Source organism: Ranitomeya imitator, chromosome 3 (assembly GCF_032444005.1).
Source record: "Ranitomeya imitator isolate aRanImi1 chromosome 3, aRanImi1.pri, whole genome shotgun sequence".
Lineage (NCBI taxonomy): Eukaryota > Metazoa > Chordata > Amphibia > Anura > Dendrobatidae > Ranitomeya > Ranitomeya imitator.
In genome coordinates, this window is record NC_091284.1 from 463,832,630 (window position 1) to 463,856,986 (window position 24,357).

Sequence of the window (24,357 nt, forward strand, 5' to 3'; positions counted from 1 at the left end):
TTCTACCTCCAACACTAACCCCCCCCACACCCCTAACCCTAATCCCAACTGTAGCCACAACCCTAATTCCAACCCTAACCACAACCCTAATTCCAACCCTAACCCTAAGGCTATGTGCCCACGTTGCGGATTCGTGTGAGATATTTCCGCACCATTTTTGAAAAATCCGCGGGTAAAAGGCACTGCGTTTTACCTGCGGATTTTCCGCGGATTTCCAGTGTTTTTTGTGCGGATTTCACCTGCGGATTCCTATTGAGGAACAGGTGTAAAACGCTGCGGAATCCGCACAAAGAATTGACATGCTGCGGAAAATACAACGCAGCGTTTCCGCGCGGTATTTTCCGCACCATGGGCACAGCGGATTTGGTTTTTCATATGTTTACATGGTACTGTAAACCTGATGGAACACTGCTGCGAATCCGCAGCGGCCAATCCACTGCGGATCCGCAGCCAAATCCGCACCGTGTGCACATAGCCTAATTCTAAAGGTATGTGCACACGCTCCGGAAAACGCTGCGGATCCGCAGCAGTTTCCCATGAGTTTACAGTTCAATGTAAACCTACGGGAAACAAAAATCGCTGTACACATGCTGCGGAAAAACTGCACGGAAACGCAGCGGTTTACATTCCGCAGCAGGTCACTTCTTTGTGCGGATTCCGCAGTGGTTTTACAACTGCTCCAATAGAAAATCGCAGTTGTAAAACCGCAGTGAAATGCGCAGAAAAAACGCGGTAAATCCGCAGCGGTTTAGCACTGCGGATTTATCAAATCCGCAGCGGAAAAATCCGCAGAGGACCAGAATACGTGTGCACATACCGAAACCCTAACCCTAGCCCTAACCCTACCCCTAACCCTAACCCTAGCCCTAACCCTAACCCTAGCTCTAACCCTAACCCTAACCCTAGCCCTAACCCTACCCCTAACCCTATTCTAACATTAGTGGAAAAAAAAAATTTCTTTATTTTTTTATTGTCCCTACCTATGGGGGTGACAAAGGGGGGGGTCATTTATTATTTTTTTTATTTTGATCACTGAGATATAATCTATCTCTATCTACATTAGTATTTCCAGCCATGGCCGATGATATTGCAGCATCGGCCATGGCTGGATTGTAATATTTCACCCGTTATAATAGGTGAAATATTACAAATCGCTCTGATTGGCTGTTGAAAGTGAAACTGCCAATCAGAGCGATCGTAGCCACGAGGGGGTGAAGCCACCCCCCCTGGGCTAAACTACCACTCCCCCTGTCCCTGCAGATCGGGTGAAATGGGAGTTAACCCTTTCACCCGGCCTGCAGGGACGCGATCTTTCCATGACGCCACATAGGCGTCATGGGTCGGATTGGCACCGACTTTCATGACGCCTACGTGGCGTCATGGGTCGGGAAGGGGTTAAGGCAGAAATGTACTCCAGTTAGCATGTCTACTCCACTCCACTTACTTGAACTGTTCATCAAAACTGATATGCAAAACACCAGTCTCATTTAAAGATTTTTCTGTATTTTCATGACTATTAGAATTGTACATTTGCACTGAAGGCATCAAAACTATGAATTAACACATATGGAATTATATACTTAACAAAAAAGTGTGAAACAACTGAAATTATGGCCGGCGTCACACTACCGTGTTTTACGGACGTAAGAGAGGTGCTGAAAATTTGGATTGCATACAATACAATGCTTCTCTATGCCCCAACTCCTATCAGCCATATTTTACTGATCCGTATTATACGGTGTTCTACGGCCGTAGAAAATCGCAGCGTTTGTCACCGTATTGCGCAAAAAATATGCCAATGAAAGTCTATGGGGGCCAGAAAAATACGGATTACACACGGACAAGCAGTGTGACTTGCGAGAAATACGCAGCGGTGTTCTATAGAAAAGCCGGCAATTCAGTGCGGTGTACAGTAAAATCACACTGACAGGTTACAATAGAATAGCTAAAATAAATGTCTACACATAGTATAGGGATATATATATATATATATATATATATATATGTGTATGTCAGTGAGACACATATATGTATATATATATTAATATTTGATACAGCGCTAGATAGCTTAAAAGCCGGTAATTCAATTGCCAGCATTTGCTATCTCCTTCTCAAACCCGACATGATATGAGACATGGTTTACATACAGTAAACCATCTCAGATCCCTTTTTTTTTTTTGCATATTCCACACTACTAATGTTAGTAGTGTGTATGTGCAAAATTTGGGCGCTCTAGCTATTAATTTAAAGGGTTAAATCGCGTAAAAAATTGACGTGAGCTCCCGCGCAATTTTCTCCGCCAGAATGGTAAAGCCAGTGACTGAGGGCAGATATTAATAGCCTGGAGAGGGTCCATGGTTATTGGCCCCGCCCCCTGGCTAAAAACATCTGCCCCCAGCCACCCCAGAAAAGGCACATCTGGAAGATGCGCCTATTCTAGCACTTGGCCATTCTCTTCCCATTCCCATGTAGCGGTGGGATATGGGGTAATGAAGGGTTAATGTCACCTTGCTATTGTAAGGTGACATTAAGCCAGATTAATAATGGAGAGGCGTCAATTATGACACCTATCCATTATTAATCCAATAGTGTGAAATGGTTAAAAACACACACACACATTATTACAAAGTCTTTTAATGAAATAAATACACAGGTTGTTGGAATAGTTTATTATACTGGTAATTCACCTGAAGACCCTCGCTCTGTAAAAAAGGTAAAATAAAAAAACAACAATATCCCATACCTTCCAATGATCAGTCTCGTCCCACGCTGTAAATCCATCTGAAGGGGTTAACTAATTTTACAAGCAGGAGCTCTGCTAATGCAGCTGTGCTCCTGCCAGTAAAACCCCAGCGAATGAATGGAATGTAGGTCAATGATCTGTAGTTACCTTCAGTGGCGGTAAGGCACCCTCTGCTGGATGTCCTCATATGAACTCGAGCGTCGGAAAATATTCTGAAAAGTTCCCAGGGACATCCAGCTAGGACATCCTAGCCCTAACCCTAGGGATCCTAACCCTAACCCTAGGGATCCTAACCCTAACCCTTAGGGTTAGGGTTAGGATCCCTTAGGGTTTGTGTCAGGGTTTGTGTCAGGGTTTGTGTCAGGGTTTGTGTTAGGGTTTGTGTTAGGGTTTGGGTTCGAGTTTGGGTTAGGGTTTGTGTATAGGGGAAAAAAACGCATGCTTTTTTTGCGTTTTTTTCCGCAAAAACGCCAAAAAAAAAAACGCAAATGTGAAACCAGCCTTAATTCATAGTTTTGATGCCTTCAGTGTGAATGTACAATTTTCATAGTCATGAAAATACAGAAAAAAACTTTAAATGAGAAGGTGTGTCCAAACTTTTGGTCTGTACTGTATATACATATTCATTACTAACTTATAAAAAAAAATGTTTACTTTCAGAAAATCTTACCTGTGGCCCTACACACATTGCATCAATTCCAGCTGTCATTGCACCCATAATACTCAGAAAGATGCGCTCAGTTAGTGGTGTGATGAACATATGCTCAGCTGACCCTTGGTACTCATAACCATAGTGAAGTTTAGAATCCCCAATCTGTAAGAGTATATTAGAAATTTGTAAAAAGTAAAAAACATTTGCCAAAAAATAAATATCAGTTTCATGATACATAATTGATATTAAAGAAGCAAGCATCTTCTAATATTATCAAATGAGAGCTTTAGATAACTTATGGATTTGAAAAACAGAAACGTGTGCTTCCATACATGTACCCGCATAATTCAATTCAAACACAGGTGATAAATATTTTCTTCGGTAGATTTTCTTCAGAAATACTAATTGTTGAAAGTGTGCATAGAGGAATTATAATCATGAATCGGTACTTTGGTACGGCGAGATTACTCTCTTTCCTGTCACGGGCATACCGGAACAGAGAGGGGCCAAATGATTGTGGAGTCTGGTTACACGAACTCCTGAACTTATTAGAACTGATTCACCATCCTATTAAACAGTGCCGGTTTTCTTTGCTCTGTCATGGCAAGGGTTAATCAGTTTAGTTGATCTCCTGGAGCTCTCCATCCTGAATTGTCTCAGCTGTTCTGTATTGGCCCCCTCCTCTCTGGTATATATGCTCGCAACTGGCACTTGGGAGTTGCCAGTGATCGTTCTACTTCCCGTTTTGGTTTTGAAGGAGAAAGTTCAGTAATTGGAGTTGGTGGTTGGAGAGTTTTTCTGAAGATTTCTGAGTGGGGTTGGTTTGAATGTTTATCTTTGTCCTCTCACATTTGGCTTCCTCTTCCTATATCTACCCTGTTTCCCACTCTGTTTTTTGTGATTAAATTTTTACGATTGCAGTTTTCTTTTATCCTTGTCTGTTTACACCTGTTTGTCTAGTTAGTGGTTTCCTATGCACTTCGGCCTCTCACCTCCTTAGATGGAGGAGGGAAAAGATAAGGGTTTATTGTAGGTTAGGAGCATAGCTGTCATGATCCAGTTCTGAGTTTATGTTCAGCTGTTTTATCTCTGGACTGGTCATGTGGGAGTTAATCCGCTCTGCCTCACTTTGAAGCTGGCTGAGCTATTTAAGTCCTCTGCAGCCTGTGGGCCAGTGTCAGCTATAGTTCATGCTGCACGGTTTGAGCACCTGACCTGGATCCCTGTACTAGTGTTCCTCTTTGTCTCTGACTGCCTGCACCCGTTTATGACTTGTTCCGACCTTTGGCCTGTACCCCGACTCAGTCTTACGTCTCACATTTTGGTTACCACGTTCCCGGTAGGCTCTGACATCTTGCTTGTCCCCGACTATTCTCTGCTCGCCCCTTCTGTACTGTCCTGCTATCTCTGTGTATGACCTTGGCTTGTCTCACGTCTCTTTCTTTACCTGTAACACCTGTGTTGTTGTTCAGTGTTGCTGCGCTGTGTGTACAACTTCCTTTCCTTAACCAGCACCCCCTGGTGGAGGTTGCTTTATACTGCACTGCAGCAGCACATTACAATAGCTATGAATGAGACCCCGATGTCTCCACCATACGGGGTATCCCGGGAGACAGGGATTGACTAGGGCATCCCTAGTTTGAGGGATCGAATAGGTTCCCACAGTCCCTTGTTGCTAAGTGATAATTCCCTACTACTCAAGTTAATTTTTTAAGTCCACCCCTTTACTATCGGTTTGTCATCACACCCAACTAAAATTTCCCATTCTACGTAAAGCAGATCTCCAGATCAACAATGAAAATGCACTGAATCCTCATTTATAGTAACTGGAGTAAATGAAGGCCCTAGCCTTTAGGCTTTTGATAATTAAAGTAACTGTCAGAGAACCCATCATTCTCAATATGCAGAAATCTGTACAGTGTGAGACATAATGTCAAATGGAACTGACCTGATCGATATAAGGCGTACCAAGATACATGCCATTTACTTCTTGTGCAGACTATGTAGAGTACGTTGCAGAAGAATAAAATACATACACAATAAATTTGTAGGAGTAGTATATAAGCGCAATATTCTGTTACAGCTCACCTTTACAATGATATCTTTAGTGCTATCATCATGTTCATAACACAGTACTGGTCTTTGTTTCCACAAAGATGCTGCTCCAGAATACATGTCCTTGATAACATCACGCTATAATTACAGAAAAAATATATCACTTTATCGATTTAACTCCAGAGTAATGGTTATTTTCCAACATTATTCTAAACAGTCATGAAAATCGGTATGTCTGAGTCACTTTACCGCAACCCACAATGATCTGGTAGGATACTAGAATCTTGGCAGCTTTATTATATGTATTTTGTAAAGATTGTTCTGGAATTTGCATAAACCACTTTTATTTTCTATAAGTGAGGATGGATAACGCTATGTCATGCAGCGTGAGAAAAGCATTTTATTTTTGGTAATGGTTCAGGTATTTACAATGCGTCATTATCTATTGCGACACTGACAGCTTCTACATCATGGCCCCATGTATAAAACAGGGTTTTCTTCTATTTTAATCATCACCATCTACTAAAATGGTATAAGAAGCCCATGTGTAACGGTACACACTCGTATGTATGTTGCAGAGATTTGACAAATGCATTCTTTAGATGAATGTTTTTTTCCTGCAGCATACACATAGATTTCAGACTAATGGCTCAGGCACAGAAATTTCCGCAACAAATCTGCCATTTACAAATATTCCATAAGACTGGGTTCACATGTACTGTATTCATCAGAAGTGCTTCTAAAAGCCTCCATTCCAGATTTAGAAAATGCACAAAATGTTTTTTTGTAGAAGGGCAGACACTGTCACCGAAATCCGATAGACACTATCGTAACCAGCGTGTCCATTCTAGTCAATTGTCCATGTAGTGATGCTTCCAGGACGGATATTTTCATTTTTCTGCTTCTATAATAAACAAAATGAAAATAAGATAGTAGATGTGAACTGGCCTCAAGTTGTTAGGGAAATGAGGGCTACATACTGTTTATAAATGCCTGTAAACTTAACTAACATATGGTGTTTAACCCTTCAACAACGTGTGATGGATAAATCTGCCACTGGAGGATGCTTATTCCTCTCCACGAAGGATCTATCCGTCATGTCATGGGCACTACCCAGTGTACCCGTAAGACGGTGGAGGGACTTTGGCTGTAACACAACATTGTCCTCCTGCCACAACTTACAGGATTGAAGATTACTCTGATCGTGGCAGTATAGGATGCTCCCTATAGGTTGTGTTCTGATGACAGCTACCAATGGGTTTCCATGACTATTGAGGGTCTAAGAAAGGTCCACAGGCCTGATATAGATGAAAGTCCACTAGGCCATGCCAGAGTATACAGTATACATAGCATGCAACATTGCTGTGGAATACTATTACATAGCTTCAATTTTTAGATAACTACTACTACAAAAAAAAAAATAGTGTATAATGCTTACCTGATATAGTAGTAGTAGGATGTGATTAGTGAGGTTCAATACTTCTTTTGCAGACAATGAAGGCTTGAAATCTAACCAGCCATCCTCGTGTACATTTCCAAGGATCATATCTCCTGCTAAAATAAGTACTCACAAAGTTATTACATACTAAATTACCGTATGTATTGCGTAAGGCTATGTTCCCACTTTGCGTTTTTGCTGCAGTTTTTTATTCAAATTTTATGTTGTGTTTCTCATGCACACATATTGTTTTTTTTTTTCCTGACTGAATTGGAAAACTGCTGCATTTTTCAAAACTGTCACTTCTTTCAGCATTTTTGCAGCGTTTTTACACCCATAGAAAGAAATGAGTAAGTGCAAAAATGCAGCAAAAAATGCAGGCATCAGGTTTGCTGCCTTTTTGGTGCAGAAAACTCAGGAAGTTGCATCAGGCTTTTTTGGAGGCCACTAAAATTTATCAGCATGGACAAGAGACAAATGTACCTGATTAAAAAATAGCAAAACGCCACAAATATGCAGCAAAAAACTGCAAAACCTGCTTTTTGTAAGCAGCTTATTTACTACCAAGAGAGCAAGTTTTGTCTGCAAAAAAAAAAAAAAGAATATAGCCAAAACGCAACCTTTCAAAATAGTCTAAAAGTTCAGGTTCTTTACTGCTATATTACAATTTATTCCTTTCAAAACAAAAGAAAAGCTTGCAGATTTTTGAGTGATTTCAATGAAATGCTCTACATTGCCCTAGTCACAGAATTTTACACTCTCACATGTTGCCATAGTTGATAGGGTATATGGATTATTTTTTGTGAATGTCAGGTATAATATCAATATATTTTGTATAATTAATAAGGCTCACTTTCTATATTTTTAATTCACCACTGAACTTTAAAGAAGAATTTCTGTAATAGCCTCCAGTTTTTTTTTAACTTTATAGAATATAAGTTACTAAGTAGTCATCTAGACATTAAAGCTGCATTTATACAGAAATATTATCATGAACAAGCGTTTACATTAACACTAGTTTCTCAACAATCATTCAGTGCAGCCAATTAGCCAATGAATGAGCAAAATGATTGTTCATTGAGTGAAATTATTTTTTGCATAGTGCAAAAGACGTTGGTTCTTAGCAGCGCATCTTCCTGTGTTTACAAGACTTGCACTGCCAAGAACCACAGAAACATATGCGTGTAAGAGGAAGCGACGGAACTTCTGAATCTCCCCTGCGTAGTGTGACATGCCGCAGTAGAAAGCGTGTGCCACCAGGATGTCAGTCACTGTCAGACAAAGTGCAGATGATGCCCAGTGAGACCCAGAGACACAACCTACACCGTTCTAGATCCAGAGTCCAGGCACCGGTCGAGACCAGAACCTTTAGCTGGTCAAGTCCCCGAGGCCAGACAATGCCCATCGAGTATCAGGACACAGTCCTCTCTGCCCCAGGCAGATCCACAAGTAGACGTCAACGAGGGGAGGATGCCTGCTTTTACAGAAGGATGGCATGGGTGAGCAGGTCCGTCACTTCCAACTATAACATATGGTACAGGGGTTGGCCTGGGTTAGGACAACAGGTGGGATTGGGGCTAGTTGGTGCACAGGAGGCTCAACACTCTTTGATACACTTTGTCAGGAGGACTTTTGGCCTAGCGGCAAAAATTCGGTGACCCACGCTAGGCCACTGTTCCAGGAAGAGCTAGCATGGTAGCTCCCAGGAACAGGCATACCACCCTTGTATAAAGAACCTTAGTATAATTGTCAAGAGCCTTTCTCCGTTATTATAATTGTTTTGTTGTATGGTTTATTGCTGTTTTGCACTGTTTGATATCATTAACTAACCCCAAACTACAGGGTGGGCCATTTATATCGATAAACCTAAATAAAATGGGAATGGCTGGTGATATCAACTTCCAGTTTGTGGCACATAAGTATATGGGAATATCCACACAAAGAGAAAAAGGACACGCTGGTAAGGAGATCACCGAAATTGTAAACAATGCAAGCTTTATTAAAGTGTGCAAACAGACCAACAATACCTTAAAGGGAACCTGTCACCTGAATTTGGCGGGACTGGTTTTGGGTCATATGGGCGGAGTTTTCGGGTGTTTGCCTTGCGCAGGAGTATACTACGGAGGACAGAGAATGAACTTCAATCCAATATTTCGGCCAGCATGCAGCCAGCGGGTAAGGAAAGGGTGAATGAAACACCCGAAAACTCCACCCATATGACCTAAAACCGGTCCCGCCAAATTCAGGTGACAGGTTCCCTTTAAAAACATTTGAAAACACACAGACAATTCCCTGATAGATGGAAGTCCCCAAAAAGACCACAAATAAATGCTAGGCACAACATCATATACAGATCTGGCATATATAACTTGTACAATAGTCAAAAAACAAATGCTAGTCTTGGCACCTGGTAGGGCGAGTTGTTACTCAGTCCTATATAACTAAAGCCTAACCTGCAATCCAATCCAAAATATACCGTGGAGCGAATAAATAAATATATAAATATAATTCACCCTAATGCCCAGAGGAGGAAAATACCTCTTGGAAGGTTCACCTGTAACTTGTATTGCCTCAGCCTTAATGATAATAATGATAAACCAAGTATATAATTATGCTAAGGTGTGCTATATGCGCATGTGAGATAACCTAAGAAAGATACTGGTGACTCCCACACATATTAGGGCATCAGTGTATGGTACATGCCAGTACAGATAATATCCATTCAACACAACCAACCCAGGCACAGATAAAAGGGAAAAAGGTATACATTACAGCAGACGGGCTGCAGAGAGGTGTAAGCAGTCACACTAAATGCCACAGGAGCCAAGGTTGTTGTCAAAGATCTGGATAGGGTCCATGGGGGCCTTTTGTGCATAAACATTAGTATATGGGATGGGGAAAACTTTTCAAGATGGGTGGTGACCATGGCGGCCATTTTGAAGTCAGCCATTTTGGATCCAACTTTATTTTTTCCAATGGGAAAAGGGTCATGTAACACATCAAACTAATTTAGAATTTCACAAGAAAAACAATGGTGTGCTTGGTTTTAACTTAACTTTATTCTTTCATGAGTTATTTACAAGTTTATGACCACTTATAAAATGTGTTCAAAGTCCTGCCCATTGTGGTGGATTGTCAATGCAACCCTCTTCTACCACTCTTGACACACTGATAGCAACACCGCCAAAGAAATGTCAGCACAGGCTCCCATTATCTGTTGTTTCAGATGCTCCACATCTCGTCTCTTCACAGCATAGACAATTGCCTTCAGATGACCCCAAAGATAAAAGTCTAACGGGGTCAGATCAGGAGACCTTGGTGACCATTCAACTGGCCCACGATAACCAATCCACTTTCCAGGAAACTGTTCATGTAGGAATTCTCGGACTGGACACCCAAGATGGTGAACCACCACATTTTGGGTTTCAGGTCTGAGCATCCCTACATGAACAGATTCCTGGAAAGTTAATTGGTCGTCGTGGGCCAGTAAATTTTTTGCTGTCACGGAGGTGAATCCTTGTGGGTGGAGATGTCATTTCTGGCGAAGTCCGGTGTTGAGGGTTCAGAGGCCCCTTGTTGAAAGGGGGGTACTGCCATGATTAATTTTTGGATTTGTGACAGCTCTGGTTCTACTATTCACAAGACCCATCAGCTGACTGTCAGTGATAGAGTATTCTATGTTGACCAAGCCTGGAGTAAAGAGCTCTCTGGTTGTAGCGTGAGTCCGCTGTTTTCGTGGAGTTTGTGGTCCTGGTTATCCTCTGTTTGTCTTGTGTTTCATCACTCTCCCTGTGTTATTCATTATCTGCCGTGGTAAGGCTAGCGTCCTTGATGGCCAGTGCATTAGTCAGGGATTAGTGAGGCAGGCAGGGAGAAAGACCTGCATAGGGCATTTGGGGAGTTTAGGGATAGGCTCAGATTGGAGTTCTGAAGCTGCCTCCATCCCTCGTTCCCTATGGTTAGGGCCTTCCTTACCACATTCCATCCAGTTGTAGGTATAAGTTGTGTTTTGTGGACTTTACCTTGTCGGTCGTGACATTATCACCGTCCGTACTTTTTTCCAGTGAACCCTTGGCTCATGCTGAGGCTTTTGCTCACCTGATCCAGTCCCTCATGGATGAGGTTTCCGAGTTGAAGACTCAGGTGGTGCAGCAGCTTCAGCAAGTGATGGGATTCTTGGTCTCTTCCTTACCCTATTCAATCCTGTTCTAGGTATAAGTTATGTCATCTGCTTGACTTTACCTTGTCAGTCGTGAAAGTTGCCTCTTCTATCCCATCAACACCATTAAGGGGTAACAGCCACTGCTAAGATTCAGAGGTGGTGACACTAGTTGTTAAAACTACCTTCTACCCCAACGCAAAGCTGTTCAGTTATTGGGTATAGCTACAGAATAGATAAATTATTGCTGTTCACCATACGCTGCGTATACTGTTCCAGAGTTCTGTGTCTTCAAAACACTGCAGCGTCTGATTTCTCCTACTCCGGTGCTGAGAAGAAGCACTTTTCCTTCATTTTAATAGTGTTTATTCTGTCTGGCAGAAAAGGGGTTAATCGGCCATGTTGGAAATCTCTGTGCTCGCAGCTCAGCTTGGTTTGCCACTCCCTTTCCCCATTATAATCTGCACTATGATACCAATCCTTGTCAGAGCTAGCATTTGCTGACATGGCTTATGGAGGGAGAGGTGTTCATATGAAAAGGAGAATTGGAGGAGTTATCAGTGTCTTTTGCTTGGTTTGTATGTGTGGTAATTCCCTATCCTTCTCTTTTTGGTTTATTTTCCTACCCCCATGCCCCGGTGCATTCCTCAGTTATATGAGAGTCAATATTTTGTATGCCTGGAGTTTTCTGTTAACCCTTGTTTGTGTTGCCTTGTTTGTCGGGTTGGTGTACTACGGTGCACACAGTAGCGCCCTTCTTCCTTGGGTGAGGGAAGAGAACCGATGGAGGGCTAACTAAGGAGATAAGGCAAGGGTGAAGGCCGCAGCACCTTCACCTTCAGAAGTATCCCAAGAAGTAGGACACGCTAGGGCGCCCATAGTGTTAGGGACAGGGAAGGAGTCTTTGGTCCTGCGTCAGCCGACAGCTGTGTCATGACATAATGATTTCATTTGAAACACATATTGCTTTGTGTTATAATTATTATTAACTACTTCTGGACCATCTACAGATTTTCAACACCTGGGCGAACTGCATTCTACTGCAGTGACATTGTAAAATACTATAACAGTTGCACGAGATTATGCGAGAGTCTGAAAACAGCTGTCAGACACATCTGGACACCCCACAGAAAAGACAGAGATGGTTTGCCACCAATCAATGTACCGATCGCTGTAAACACAGTACTGTACCCAGTGATCATGTGATTGCTGGGTGTAGGGAGGGAGAAGGGGCTGCAGGGTCCTAACAGATCCTTATCTGCACCACTGCTCAAGAAGGAGGCTAAATTTGCTTTATAACTGGTGCTCATATACAACCCCAGTGACAGAGGAAATCAATTTATAAAAATAAAATTAAAATGTTGACATTAACTTAAAAAGTCTTTTATGACCTAATGGGGGGCACAATGTGAAAAATAAATGAAAAATAAATAAATATGAAAATGTAAGCAGGAAAAGAGAAAATAAATAGAAAAAAGCCACTGCCAATCTAAATTCCTGTTATTGACCCAGAACTCGTCGAAAAAAAGAACCTGCCAGTACATAACAATAATTGTTATGCAAAGGGGAACACAATGTAAAATTTTTTTAGTGATCATTTGTGGTCTTAAAAAAGGGAAAATCAGACATTTATTTCCTTTAGTTTAACAGCGATATCGCCCAATATTGGCAAAAACTAAAAAAAAAAAAAAAGTGTATGAAAATAATTCTGAAAATTAGGCCCCACTTATTCACGTAAAAAATGCAAAAAATATTTGAATATCTGAATGAGTAAAACATTTACAGCTTTTTAAACCGCATGCATGAAAAAACAATGTGCCTGGTTATGAACTGGGGAAAGTTCCCTGGTTTTGAACTGTTAAGTTACTTTTTTTTACTGCATTGAGTTTTTTTTATAAAGGTTCTGATATCTAACTCTAAATAATATCCAAAGAATCATCAGGATGTACCAAAACATTGTTTATAAAACCCCAATTTACGTAATCAACCTCTAACAAAATCTGAAAAAAGGATAGGGGCTTCATAAGCCTTGAGTAAAAAGCATTTATCCAGCTCTAAAGTGCTGTGTTAAGCCATTATTGATTTCTAAGCAAGGATGGATGTACACTGAACACAGGTTACATGGTTTATAAAAAGAATCATGGTTGATCAATAGCTTTTTGCCCTTACTTATCCATCATACCGGTTTAAAAAACACAAGTATACTGGCAATTACTATCTGAAATGAAATCAATATTTCTAATGTTGTAGAAATTGGTATTATAGCGTTGGCTGAAATGTAGATCACAGAACTTCTAAATACCTAAAATCCACCCATGAAAAGAGAATTTCACCTATATTTTACAGCAAACAATTTCTATATTAACTCAGATTCTGACCCAGCATACCCAACAAAATAGAATCAGTAACTGACCATCATACACCTGCGCTCAAGCAGATCTGAAGAATTTGTGACTAATTTCCACAAGTAGACTAACTTGAGGGCAATATGTACAACAAGGGTATGGCAGCACAGTAGCTCAGTGGTTAGCACTGCAGTGCTGGGGCCCTGGTTTAAAATCCCACCAAGGGCATCATCTGCACAGAGTTTGTATGTTCTCCCCATGTTTGCATGGGTTTCCTCTGAGTACTTCGGTTTCTTCCCACACTCCAAAGACATACTGATAGGAAATTTAGATCGTGATCACAATGGGGAGAGTTCCGATAATGTCTGTAAAGCGCTGCGAAATATGATAGCGCTATATAAGCAAAAAAGCATAAGGGTAGAAAACTCCGCAGTTTAAACAATTGGCCTATTAAGTCACTTCTTTAAGGTATAATTTATGGCACACATGTTAAGCCTTTACAAGCCAATCACTTTCTTTTGAGACTATTCTTTAACATTACTCATTGCAAACCAATTTGTACCAAGTTCTCTTTCTGCGAAATAACTGGATTGCAGACACAAATGCTCAAAGACACTTGCTAATGTTAAAAATGAACATTCAGCCTTTTTTAAAAAAAAAAGACTTTTATAGATATCCAACTCTCCAAGGATCCTGGAGCAGATCAATGGACGCAAACCAAGATCATTAAGTATGACTTACCTTGCCCATTTCCTCTTCTCTCTGCCTTTGAGGTCCTTTCAGAATGCAGCTGAATGTCTTTCTGGGGAATTTCATTTAATATCTTGGCAGCATGCTCAATTCCTTCTGTCAGATTGTTAAGGCAGGCCTATAAATATAAGGTAGAATATTTTATTGCTAGAGTCAGCAAAATGATTTTGTTCAATGAGCTCCTAACTCAAAGCACTTTATTGTGATGATCATGATTACCTCATTGGCAGCTGGTGAATTCTAAGTGTGTAATGTTCTCCACATGTCTTTAGCACCACATGCATATAACTATTTACGGTAATCAGTCTTTGCTACTACTAGAACATACATGCACTATGACCTGCAGTCAATGTAGCCATCACCCCCACTTAACCAGTAAATCAATAAACTGCCCTTTTCTGATTTATGAAGGATCCGTCATGTGCTTTAATACCATACATCTCAGCTTTTATAGAACAGAAAGTACATACGTACACGTATGTTATGTGTCATGAAGGGGTTAAGCACAGAATCAAAACTTTTCTGTACTTAAACACATTAAAAATGCAAATCTACTCTAAAAATGAGTCAATTGATGGTGGAAAATGCAATCAAAAGACACAGCAAAAAAGCAATCAGAGAAAATTCTCACTGTTTAGTGTGGTGCGGACATAGGCAAAAAGCAGCAGAACAAACATTGCATTTACACTGAACGTTAACAGATCCTCAGTAATTTTTCGGGCTATAAGGCTGTGTAAGGGTTTTTTTTGTGCCCTTACCTGATATTTTCACTGATACCATTTTAGAGTAGAGCAGATAAGGAGTGGCTCAGACTGTTATATACAGATGCTCAGGAAAAATATCTTAATAGTCTCGAAAAAAATCCGGCACACTGTTTTTCCAAACACGGTGAAATTTCTTAGAAATGTAAATTTATTTCATTTCGTATTCAAGCAAAATGCGCACAAAAAGGACCAAAAAGGTACATAAAGTAGGTATCAAGATCCACATGAGGTAGGTATCATATTTCAACGTTTCCGCACTCCGGACCTTCCTGAGCACTCGAGTCACATCCTTTTGGTATCTCTTGATAAAGGCTAATGCTATAGCCGAAACATTGAAATATGATACCTACCTCATGTGGATCTTGATACCTACTTTATGTACCTTTTTGGTCCTTTTTGTGTGCATTTTGCTTGAATACGAAATGAAATAAATTTACATTTCTAATAAATTTCACCGTGTTTGGAAAAACAGTGTGCCGGATTTTTTTCGAGACCATTTTAGAGTAGATACGATATTTATATGGCCTCTTATTGCATTTTATTGCAATGTTGCGACGGGCATAACCCACGATTTTGGCATTTGATTCTTCTTCTCCTTACGCCATTTACCGACTGGATTAATTTACTTTATATTTTGATAGATTGGACTTTTACAAATGCAGTTGTAAATCATGCACCAAGGGTGTTGTTCCAGATACAGCGGAGTCACGGGTGGGAAAAGAACCAATTTCACACAGCCCACTTTCTGTAACTATTTTACTTAGAGATGAAATTATTCCTACTCTCGGTTTTGATAACCACACAAAGAGAACACATCAAACAAATATTTCGTCAGAATGCTATATCCTCTGTGCTGAACAGCTCGGCACCCAAGAGAATTGTTTGTTATATTCTCTACGTAAATTTACCTGTTGGCACACCCGTCTGAACAGGCCGCCATTACCTTATTACACCCTGAGATAAGCTGGTTTAATTAAATTAGTGGAAAGCACGGGCTCGCCTGCGGTTCCAGTGTAATCTCAAGAAAACTAGAGGAAAAACCCATCCTCGATTATATTAAGAATATTCCAAAATTAACCATATTTACATATGGAGCGCCCCCAGACGCAGGGCAGCGGGTTACTCGGTACCGGTCCTCTGTCTCGGTGCTTGGGTTGTTACGGTGGCTGGACCCGGTCCGTGACCCTGCTAAGGGGCGTCCAATAAAAGGGGTGATGATAGTTTGTCAAGGTTTTGTAACGCCACCTGTGATCTTCGGTCAGGGTGACCGACGCTGCTTAGGGGTCTGCTGGGGTGATTGAATGGCAGCTAAATGGTATACCTTCCCACAGGTGAAGTATATCCCCAGGGCTTCCCAGTAGTGTAGGTGGCGATGATGTGAGGCGCAGTTAATAACGAGGACACAGGGTTGCAGTCTCTTTACTTTTTACTGAAGACTTCAGGATCCGCAATCCAGAGCACTGCTAACAGGGCTGGCTGAGTCCAGGTGCAGGTGGAAATCAGTGCCTACCAACTAGCGCCTGTGTGTTGTAGTTCTCCCTGCTGAGCATTCGGGATAGTCCTCACAACTTTCATATCTGTTCTTTCTCTTTCTCTCCGTCCCCCAAATTATTGTCTGGATAGGACGCACCCATTTGACGGGAAGGCTCGGAGCTATTCTGTGATCCTAGAGATGCCCCTTTCCAACTTTGCCCCCTATGTCTGCTTAGGTGATGTAAGATAGACAGCCAACCTAAAATCAACTGTCCGGCCGCTGTTTGAAGTAATGCTTGGAGTCTGTTACTTCCTCGGCGTTCCGGCCACCGGCTACGCGCCTCAGTAGGATGTTGCCGATCACGGGGCATGACTCCTACTGGATATCTCCTTGTGCTGCGATTTCGTTTCTCACTTCTCCAAAATATCCTTCGCTTTGTGTCCTTCCTTAGGATACCGCCGCAAGGTAGGGCAGGCGCGGTTCCGTACGTTCTGTCCTTTCTGCTAGGTACCCAGGCTGCGTTCTGTCCTAACTTCCTATCTAACCCCCAGTTTTACCAAAGTGTGAGGAGTGGCCTAATACATGGTGCCTTTTGCTCCCCCTGGTGGCCGGAGTGTGAAGTGTAATGTGTGACTGTGATACCTGGTCAGATGAACTCCTTTAGTGCAATCAGACATAACATCACTCCCCTTAGTGGCAGAGCGACATTACTGCAACGACCAGGACTCGGGGGCGCTGCACATACAGATCAGCAAAAGTGCCGTGGACAAAGTCTGTTGGAGCTGAACCACTGCTCTGTTTTATATTGTTCCACAGAGACTCCTCTTCCAGCAGACAAAAAGGAAATACAAGTCTTGTCTGGGGTTCGCTGCATGCTGTGTGAGCACCAAAGAGTAGCATAGAATGTTTAGTCACTGAACCGCAAGAAAACGTGGTCCGTAAAGTAAATATACCTAACTAACTATAGGCCTTGTATCTCTTGGTGTCAAAAATATATTGTGATGCGTGCACGTTTAATTACTGCAGGGTTGCAGTGGGCTTTAGTGTCCTTTCGCTGGGTCTACTCCAAACAAAATAATTCAGTACAAGCAGGCGAATGCAAAGCTCCTCAAGCCTGTGGGCAATGCTGAGATGCTTGTAGTGTGACTTATTCACAGGGCGTAGTACCTCTCTCTCCTGGTCCCCAGGAATTCCCTCACATCAGGACAGGTTCAGATCCCGGACCAGCTCAGCTTCAATCTGCCACTGCTTCTAACTCAGAGTGATGCTGTCATAAGAGGACATAATTGGATGCCTCTCCAGCACAGCCTCACCCACCCCTCATTCCTGCAGACCCTGCACAAAATGGCCATGCTTCCCTTTCCTGTGTTTAATTTTATAAAACCCTCCTAAAATATCTTATAGGCATAACACAGTCTCTTAACCATGTTCAACAACAGCGACATCTTGTGGCCAGTTACCAAAATTAACTATTGTGGTATGACTGGTGGTCGCGTGGTTAATGGGAGGTCACAGGGATGGATGCTCCCTGCGATGCAACCCGGAGTATTTTGCCTTTAGTGCATGTGAGCACTAAAGATGTCGTTTAGTGCACCTGGGTCCGGGTTGGGGGTAGCTATGAGAGATGGGAGGGTCTGGCTACCCACATGCCTCACCTCTGGGTGAGGGTGCTTACTGTACCTCTTTTCCCTGCGGGAAGTGCTTGAGTTTGAGGACCTGCAGTGATGTCATGATCATGTGACCAGTGCATGTGATGTCACCTGTTGGTGTGGTTACATGCTACCTAAAGGAGGTGTGTTTAGCACATGAGAGTGAGTGTTTTGGGGAGTCTGCCAGTGTGGACAGACTTCCATGTGTCCCGGCTGGACACTACAAAGAGACCGTGTTTAGACTGTAGAGCCTGCGTGCCCACAGACCTGAGAGAGCGGAGCTCTACTATGAACATTGAGTATTTATCTGTCTGATGTAAGACTGTTTATCGTTTGTTCATCTTTCTATGGTTTATGGAGAGAATAAACCAAACAGACTGCTTTAAGTGGAAAAACCGTGCCTGAGTGCTTGAATTCCATGCCAAGCGAGTGTCCCCCAAGACACGTAGTATGCGAAATGTTACACTATAAAGAAACAAATATATTTACAGCAAGTACAGGGATAATTCAGGCATGTGTGCAAGTATCCTCAATTATACCGCCCTGGTGGGTCAACACACATCTCACTCAGTGATAAAAAAAAAATGTGTATTTTTTATTGTTTTATTTTTAATCAGCCAAAATCGGAGTGATTTGAACTTATGTGGGTTTTTATTTATTTTTTCATATTTTTAAAAATAGTGTTTTTTTTACTGTATTTAATATTTTCCTTAGGGGACTTGAAGCTGCAATCTATACATAGAAGTACATCAGCAATCTTGCTATGGGACATGCCGAAGGAGAGTGCTAAATAGTGCTGTCAGAGATTGACAGCAGGATGTAACACTTATCAGCCTTGAGTGGAGCTCAGCTCAACCCGCAGCAGTTAAAGGCACACGATGGCTGAGTAAATCAGCCATCATCACCAGGAAAGATGCAGGCATAGATTGCAAGCCCACATCAAAGGCAGAGAAACTATATGATGTACGTGTACATCATATGTTAAACTACATGGCCTGGTATAGTGTGAAATCAACATATCAGCAAACATCATTGTTCAATTACCCTGTGTCTCTGTCATCCAGGATAACAGAACAATATGTTACAACAAGCATCAACTTAAAAGTCAATATTACAGGCTTATATGAACAAAAGTCTGTGTTTTCTTGACCATTCAATGAACAAGCACATAAATTCAAAAGTCTTGTGAAAAGAAAAAAATAGGGACTAACGGAACATTTTTGTTTGAAAAATTAGATTTTTTATTTTCATGGCTCTGCGTTATAAACTTCTGTAAAGCACCTGGGAGTTCAACGCATTCTCAACGCATCTAGATAAGTTCCTTGAGGGGTGTAGTTTCCAAAATGGGGTCACTTGTGAGGGGTTTCCAGTGTTTAGACGTCTCAGGAGCTCTCCAAACACAACATAGCGTCCTCGATTCCAACCATTTTTGTGTTCAAAAAGTCAAAAAGTGCTTTTTTATTCTCATGGCTCTACTTTCTAAACTCCTGTGGAGCACCTGGGGGTTCAAAGGGCTCACTGCACATCTAGATACATTCTAGTTTCCAAAATAGTATAACTTGTCGGGGGTTTCTACTGTTTAGGCACTTCAGGGGCTTTCCAAACTCGACATGGCGTACGCTAACGTTTCCAGACATTTTTGCATTCAAAAACTCAAACGGTGCTCCTTCCCTTCCGAGACCTGCCATGTGCCCAAATTTTGGGATCCATTTTCTTCTGTTACCCTTGTGAAAATAAAAAATTTGTGGCTAAAGTAACAAACTTCTAAAATTTGGTTTTAAAGACTTTGAGAGTGCAGTTTTTAGAATAGTGTCACTTTTGGGCACTTCCTGTCATATAGCCCCTTCAAAGTAACTTCAAGTGTGATGTGGTCCTTTAAAAAATGGTTTTGTAAATTTTGTTGGAAAAATGAGAAATTGTTGATCACATTTTAACACTTTTAACTTCCTAAAAAATTGTTTAAAAAAAATGATACAGAGGTAAAGTAGACATATGTGACTTAATTCTTTGGTTTAAGGGCATAAGAATTAAAAGTTTGAAAATTGTCATATCAAACAAATTTTACCACTATCATAAAGTACAATATGTCATGAGAAAACAATCTCCGAATCACTGGGATCCCATTGAAGCATTCCAGAGTTATTACCACATAAAGTGAAACTGGTCAGAATTGTGAAATTTGGCCTGGTCATGAAGGTGAAAACAGGCTTGGGGGGTAAAGGAAAGCTCTTTTTTATGTTTTTGTCCATAGATGAAACTGTATGGGACAAACTGTAGCTTTACTGGTTTAATTCTCTTTTGTAGTAAACATGCTTTTTTTTTTTTTTTTTTATAAAGTTCACCATGCAGTATAATTGACATGTTAACTTTATTCTGTGCATTGATTCAATTATAAACACAGATAAACATAGTTTAAAGGGAATCTGTCGGTAGGTTTTTGCCACAGATTTCAGTGATGCCTCTTTTATCAAGCTCCGTCCTGTTGTTTACTTGTAATGATTGTTTTAGTAGCAGAAGTTTATTATTGTTCTGATACAGTGTTATGAGCAAAGTTTGACTCTGCCCCCTTCTGTGATAAGCCGCTCACTGTCTATAGACATTGCATATATAGAGCCTGTTGGGGGCAGGGTAAGCTTCCTCAGCTCTGCTACATTGCTAAATCAAAAATCAACTTTATTCTCTTTGTCAGCAATCGTTTCAGTCACGAGTGCAGCGTGGCACTGGTTCTGATTCAGTCACTGTTCTAAGTATTGTAACAAGGTCACTGGTACTGTATGTGAGGGGAGATATGTGTCACGAAGATTGCTTTGTTCTGTGATCTAAAAACCCATAAGTTTCTCTCCAGTATGCTGTGTGCTGAAGGGGTTAACCAGCCATGGGACTGGGTTTTTTTGGTGAGTAGGTAAAAGATGGGTGTGACACCTACTCACCATATCTCCATCTCAAGGGAGTGGCTGGGGAGTTAAATGTTCAGCCACTTTTTTTTTCTCTGTGTTGTATGTTTGGAGAGGAAGGTGGCTCCAGGTGGAGCTGAAGACTTGTGGTGTCCTCTGCGGGCGAGTCCTGCCAACACAAGGACTTTTCTATACTTTATCTTTTGGTTTGCTGTTTTTCCAGAAAGGCCATGTTTATTTAGTTAAACCCTGCCATGGCTAATGTAGTTCTACAATAAACCAGCAGGTGACTTACCGTAAGTTTTGAACAATAAGACACACTTTTTACCCCCAAAATTTGGGGGAAAAATGGGTGTCCACCTTATAGTCTGAATATATTTACCAGTAGCGTGGCGGCAGCAGTAGTTGAGTGACGCTGCAAGGCGATGATCTCACTCCCCTCCCAGGCTGGTGCAGCAGTATCTCAATCTGCATATATGCCACCTCCGACAGCTATTTTCTCAGAGGGCACCACATCGCCGCAATGGATGTGCAGGGGCTCTGGGCTTTCACAAAATGTCAGCAGAGCCCCCGTTCTGCCGAGCACCGCCGAATACTGCCGCACCAGCCTGGGTTGAGATATCACGGAGGCCAACACATCACAGCAATGGATGTGTGGGGGCTCCGGGCTTTCTCAAAATGTCAGCGGAGTCCCAGCACTACTGCCAAATCTGCCGCAGCAGTCTGAGATGGGAGTCATATCACTGCCAGACCACAGAACACCCCATGTGACCACTGCTCCACCAGCGCTGCTGATCCCCCTCCCAGTAACTTGAATTTGGACTGTAAGCTGGACTCCTGTTATGATCAGGTGACCTTGGAGCAGCATGAAAACTTTCACTGGAGTAGGTGGTAACTATACTGACCGCAAATCCTGATTTTAACACTGCAACTAGAAGTAGCCGTGGGGTGTGCCTAACAAATCCTAGACACCTCGACACAGCCGGAGGACTAAATACCCCTATAGATGGAAATAGGAATTCTACCTTGCCTCAGAGCAGAACCCCAAAGGATAGGCAGCCCCCCACAAATATTGACTGTGAGTAGTAGAGGAAAAGACACACGCAGGCAGGAAACAGGATTTAGCAAAAGAGGCCACTCAAGCTAAAATAGGAAAGTATAGGACAGAATACTAAGCGGTCAGTATTAAAATCCTTCCAAAAATATCCACAGCAGAAAATACAAAAACTCCACCATCTAACTAAAGAGGTGGAGCGTATATCTGCCACTCCAGAGAATCCAACAAGACTGAGAAAACACTGACCCAGTCTAAGCTGGACAAGAGAAAACAAAAGAATAGCACAGAATATAAGCACACAGCTTGTGTGCCACAGAAAAAGAAACAGACACTTATCTTTGCTGAATTGGCAGCTAAGCAGGAGAAGCCAGACAAAGATCCAACACTTCCCAAGAAACATTGACAACTGGAAAAGACTAATGAGTCCTGCAAACCTAAATACCCCAGTCAGAATTGCAATCAACAGATACACCTGTCCAAGACTGCAGCCCAGGGACAACTGCATTACCACCTACAACCACCGGAGGGAGCCCAAAAGCAGAATTCACAACAGACCCCCATATGACACATTAATTTTTTTTCCCTATTTCACTTCTGAAAATTTTGAGTGCGTCTTATGGTTTGGTGCGTCTTATAGTCCAAAAAATCAGGTACACAAGAAGCATTCCTGTGTCTTCCCTTGCAAGCAGCCAAGTGAGTAAACTACTCACAGTATACACTGACTTCCAGCTGGCCCCAATACAGAATGAATGTCAGTAAGGGCTGGGGGCACAGTTACAGCGGCAGCCCTGTATACTCAGAGCGGTGACTGAACCAGCGACTAAAACCCTAACGCTGATGGGGGAATAAAGCTAATTTTCTCCCCGCAACGTTTGGCCACGTGCAGGTGCCTAGCAGGTTAGTAACGCTATTTGTTGTGAATTCTGTTGTCGAGCTCCCTCCTGTAGTCATGAATGGTACTTCGCAGAGTTCTGTCCGTGGGCTCCCTCTGGTGGCTGTGAGTGGAGCTGCTGCTTCGGAGGTTCCTTACACAGGTGACGTGGTTTATCCTTTGGTTGGCTGCTCTATTTAACTCCACTTAGATCGTTACTCCATGCCAGCTGTCAATGTTTCTGCATTGGTTCAGTTCGCTCTTGGATCTTTCTGGTGACCTGTCTACTCCAGCAGAAGCTAAGTTCCTGATAGTATCTAATTCGTTCATTGTTTTCTTGTCCAGCTGGATATCATGATTTTGTCTTGCTAGCTGGAAGCTCTGGGATGCAGAGTGGCATCTCCGCACCGTTAGTCGGTGCGGAGGTCTTTTTGCACACTCTGCGTGGTCTTTTGTAGTTTTGTGTGCTGATCGCAAAGCTACCTTTCCTATCCTCTGTCTATTTAGTAAGTCTGGCCTCCCTTTGCTGAAACCTGTTTCATTTCTGCGTTTGTGACTTTCATCTTTACTCACAGTCAATATATGTGGGGGGCTGCCTTTTCCTTTGGGGAATTTCTCTGAGGCAAGGTAGGCATTATTTTCTATCTCTAGGGCTAGCTAGCTCTTAGGCTGTGACGAGGCACCTAGGGAGTGTCAGGAGCGCTCCACGGCTATTTCTAGTGTGTGTGATAGGATTAGGGATTGCGGTCAGCAGAGCTCCCACATCCCAGAGCTTGTCCTGTGTGAGTTTTAACTATCAGGTCATTCCGGGTGCTCCTAACCACCAGGTCATAACAATACAGCTGGCCCAAAGTATTAATGCATCTCAATAGAGGGATAAGAGAAGTTCTGAGACCATTTTTTTTTATTTGCACTGTGTTTTGTCTTTCTTTTCCCCTAAACCTTTGGGTGGTTCAGGACACAGGTGTAGATATGGACATTCAAGGTCTCTCCTCTTGTGTGGATCATCTCACTGCAAGGGTACAAAACATTCAAGATTTTGTGGTTCAGAATCCGATGTTAGAGCCTAGAATTCCTACTCCTGATTTATTTTCTAGGAATAGATCTAAGTTTCTGAATTTCAAAAATAATTGTAAACTGTTTCTAGCTTTGAAACCCCGCTCCTCTGGTGACCCCGCTCAACAAGTAAAAATCATTATTTCTTTGTTGCGTGGTGACCCTCAAGACTGGGCATTTTCCCTTGCGCCAGGGGATCCTGCATTGCGTGATGTTGATGCGTTTTTTCTGGCGCTTGGATTGCTTTATGATGAACCAAATTCAGTGGATCAGGCAGAGAAAATCTTGCTGGCATTGTGTCAGGGTCAGGATGAAGCGGAGGTGTACTGTCAGAAGTTTAGAAAGTGGTCTGTGCTTACTCAGTGGAATGAATGTGCCCTGGCGGCAATTTTCAGAAAGGGTCTTTCTGAAGCCCTTAAGGATGTCATGGTGGGATTTCCCACGCCTGCT

General features: G+C 42.1%; 1 protein-coding gene across 1 annotated transcript in view; it reads right to left on the bottom strand.

Moving 5' to 3' along the window:
• LOC138671660 (uncharacterized) overlaps positions 1-24,357 on the bottom strand; it is a 967,572-nt gene that overhangs the window by 729,546 nt on the left and 213,669 nt on the right. Inside the window, exons 37-40 of the mRNA XM_069759831.1 lie at positions 14,134-14,260; positions 6,889-7,004; positions 5,484-5,588; positions 3,414-3,557 (exon numbers count right to left, since the gene is read on the bottom strand). Coding sequence (XP_069615932.1) covers positions 3,414-3,557; positions 5,484-5,588; positions 6,889-7,004; positions 14,134-14,260 — 492 coding nt within the window. The remainder of the gene's footprint in view (positions 1-3,413; positions 3,558-5,483; positions 5,589-6,888; positions 7,005-14,133; positions 14,261-24,357) is intronic.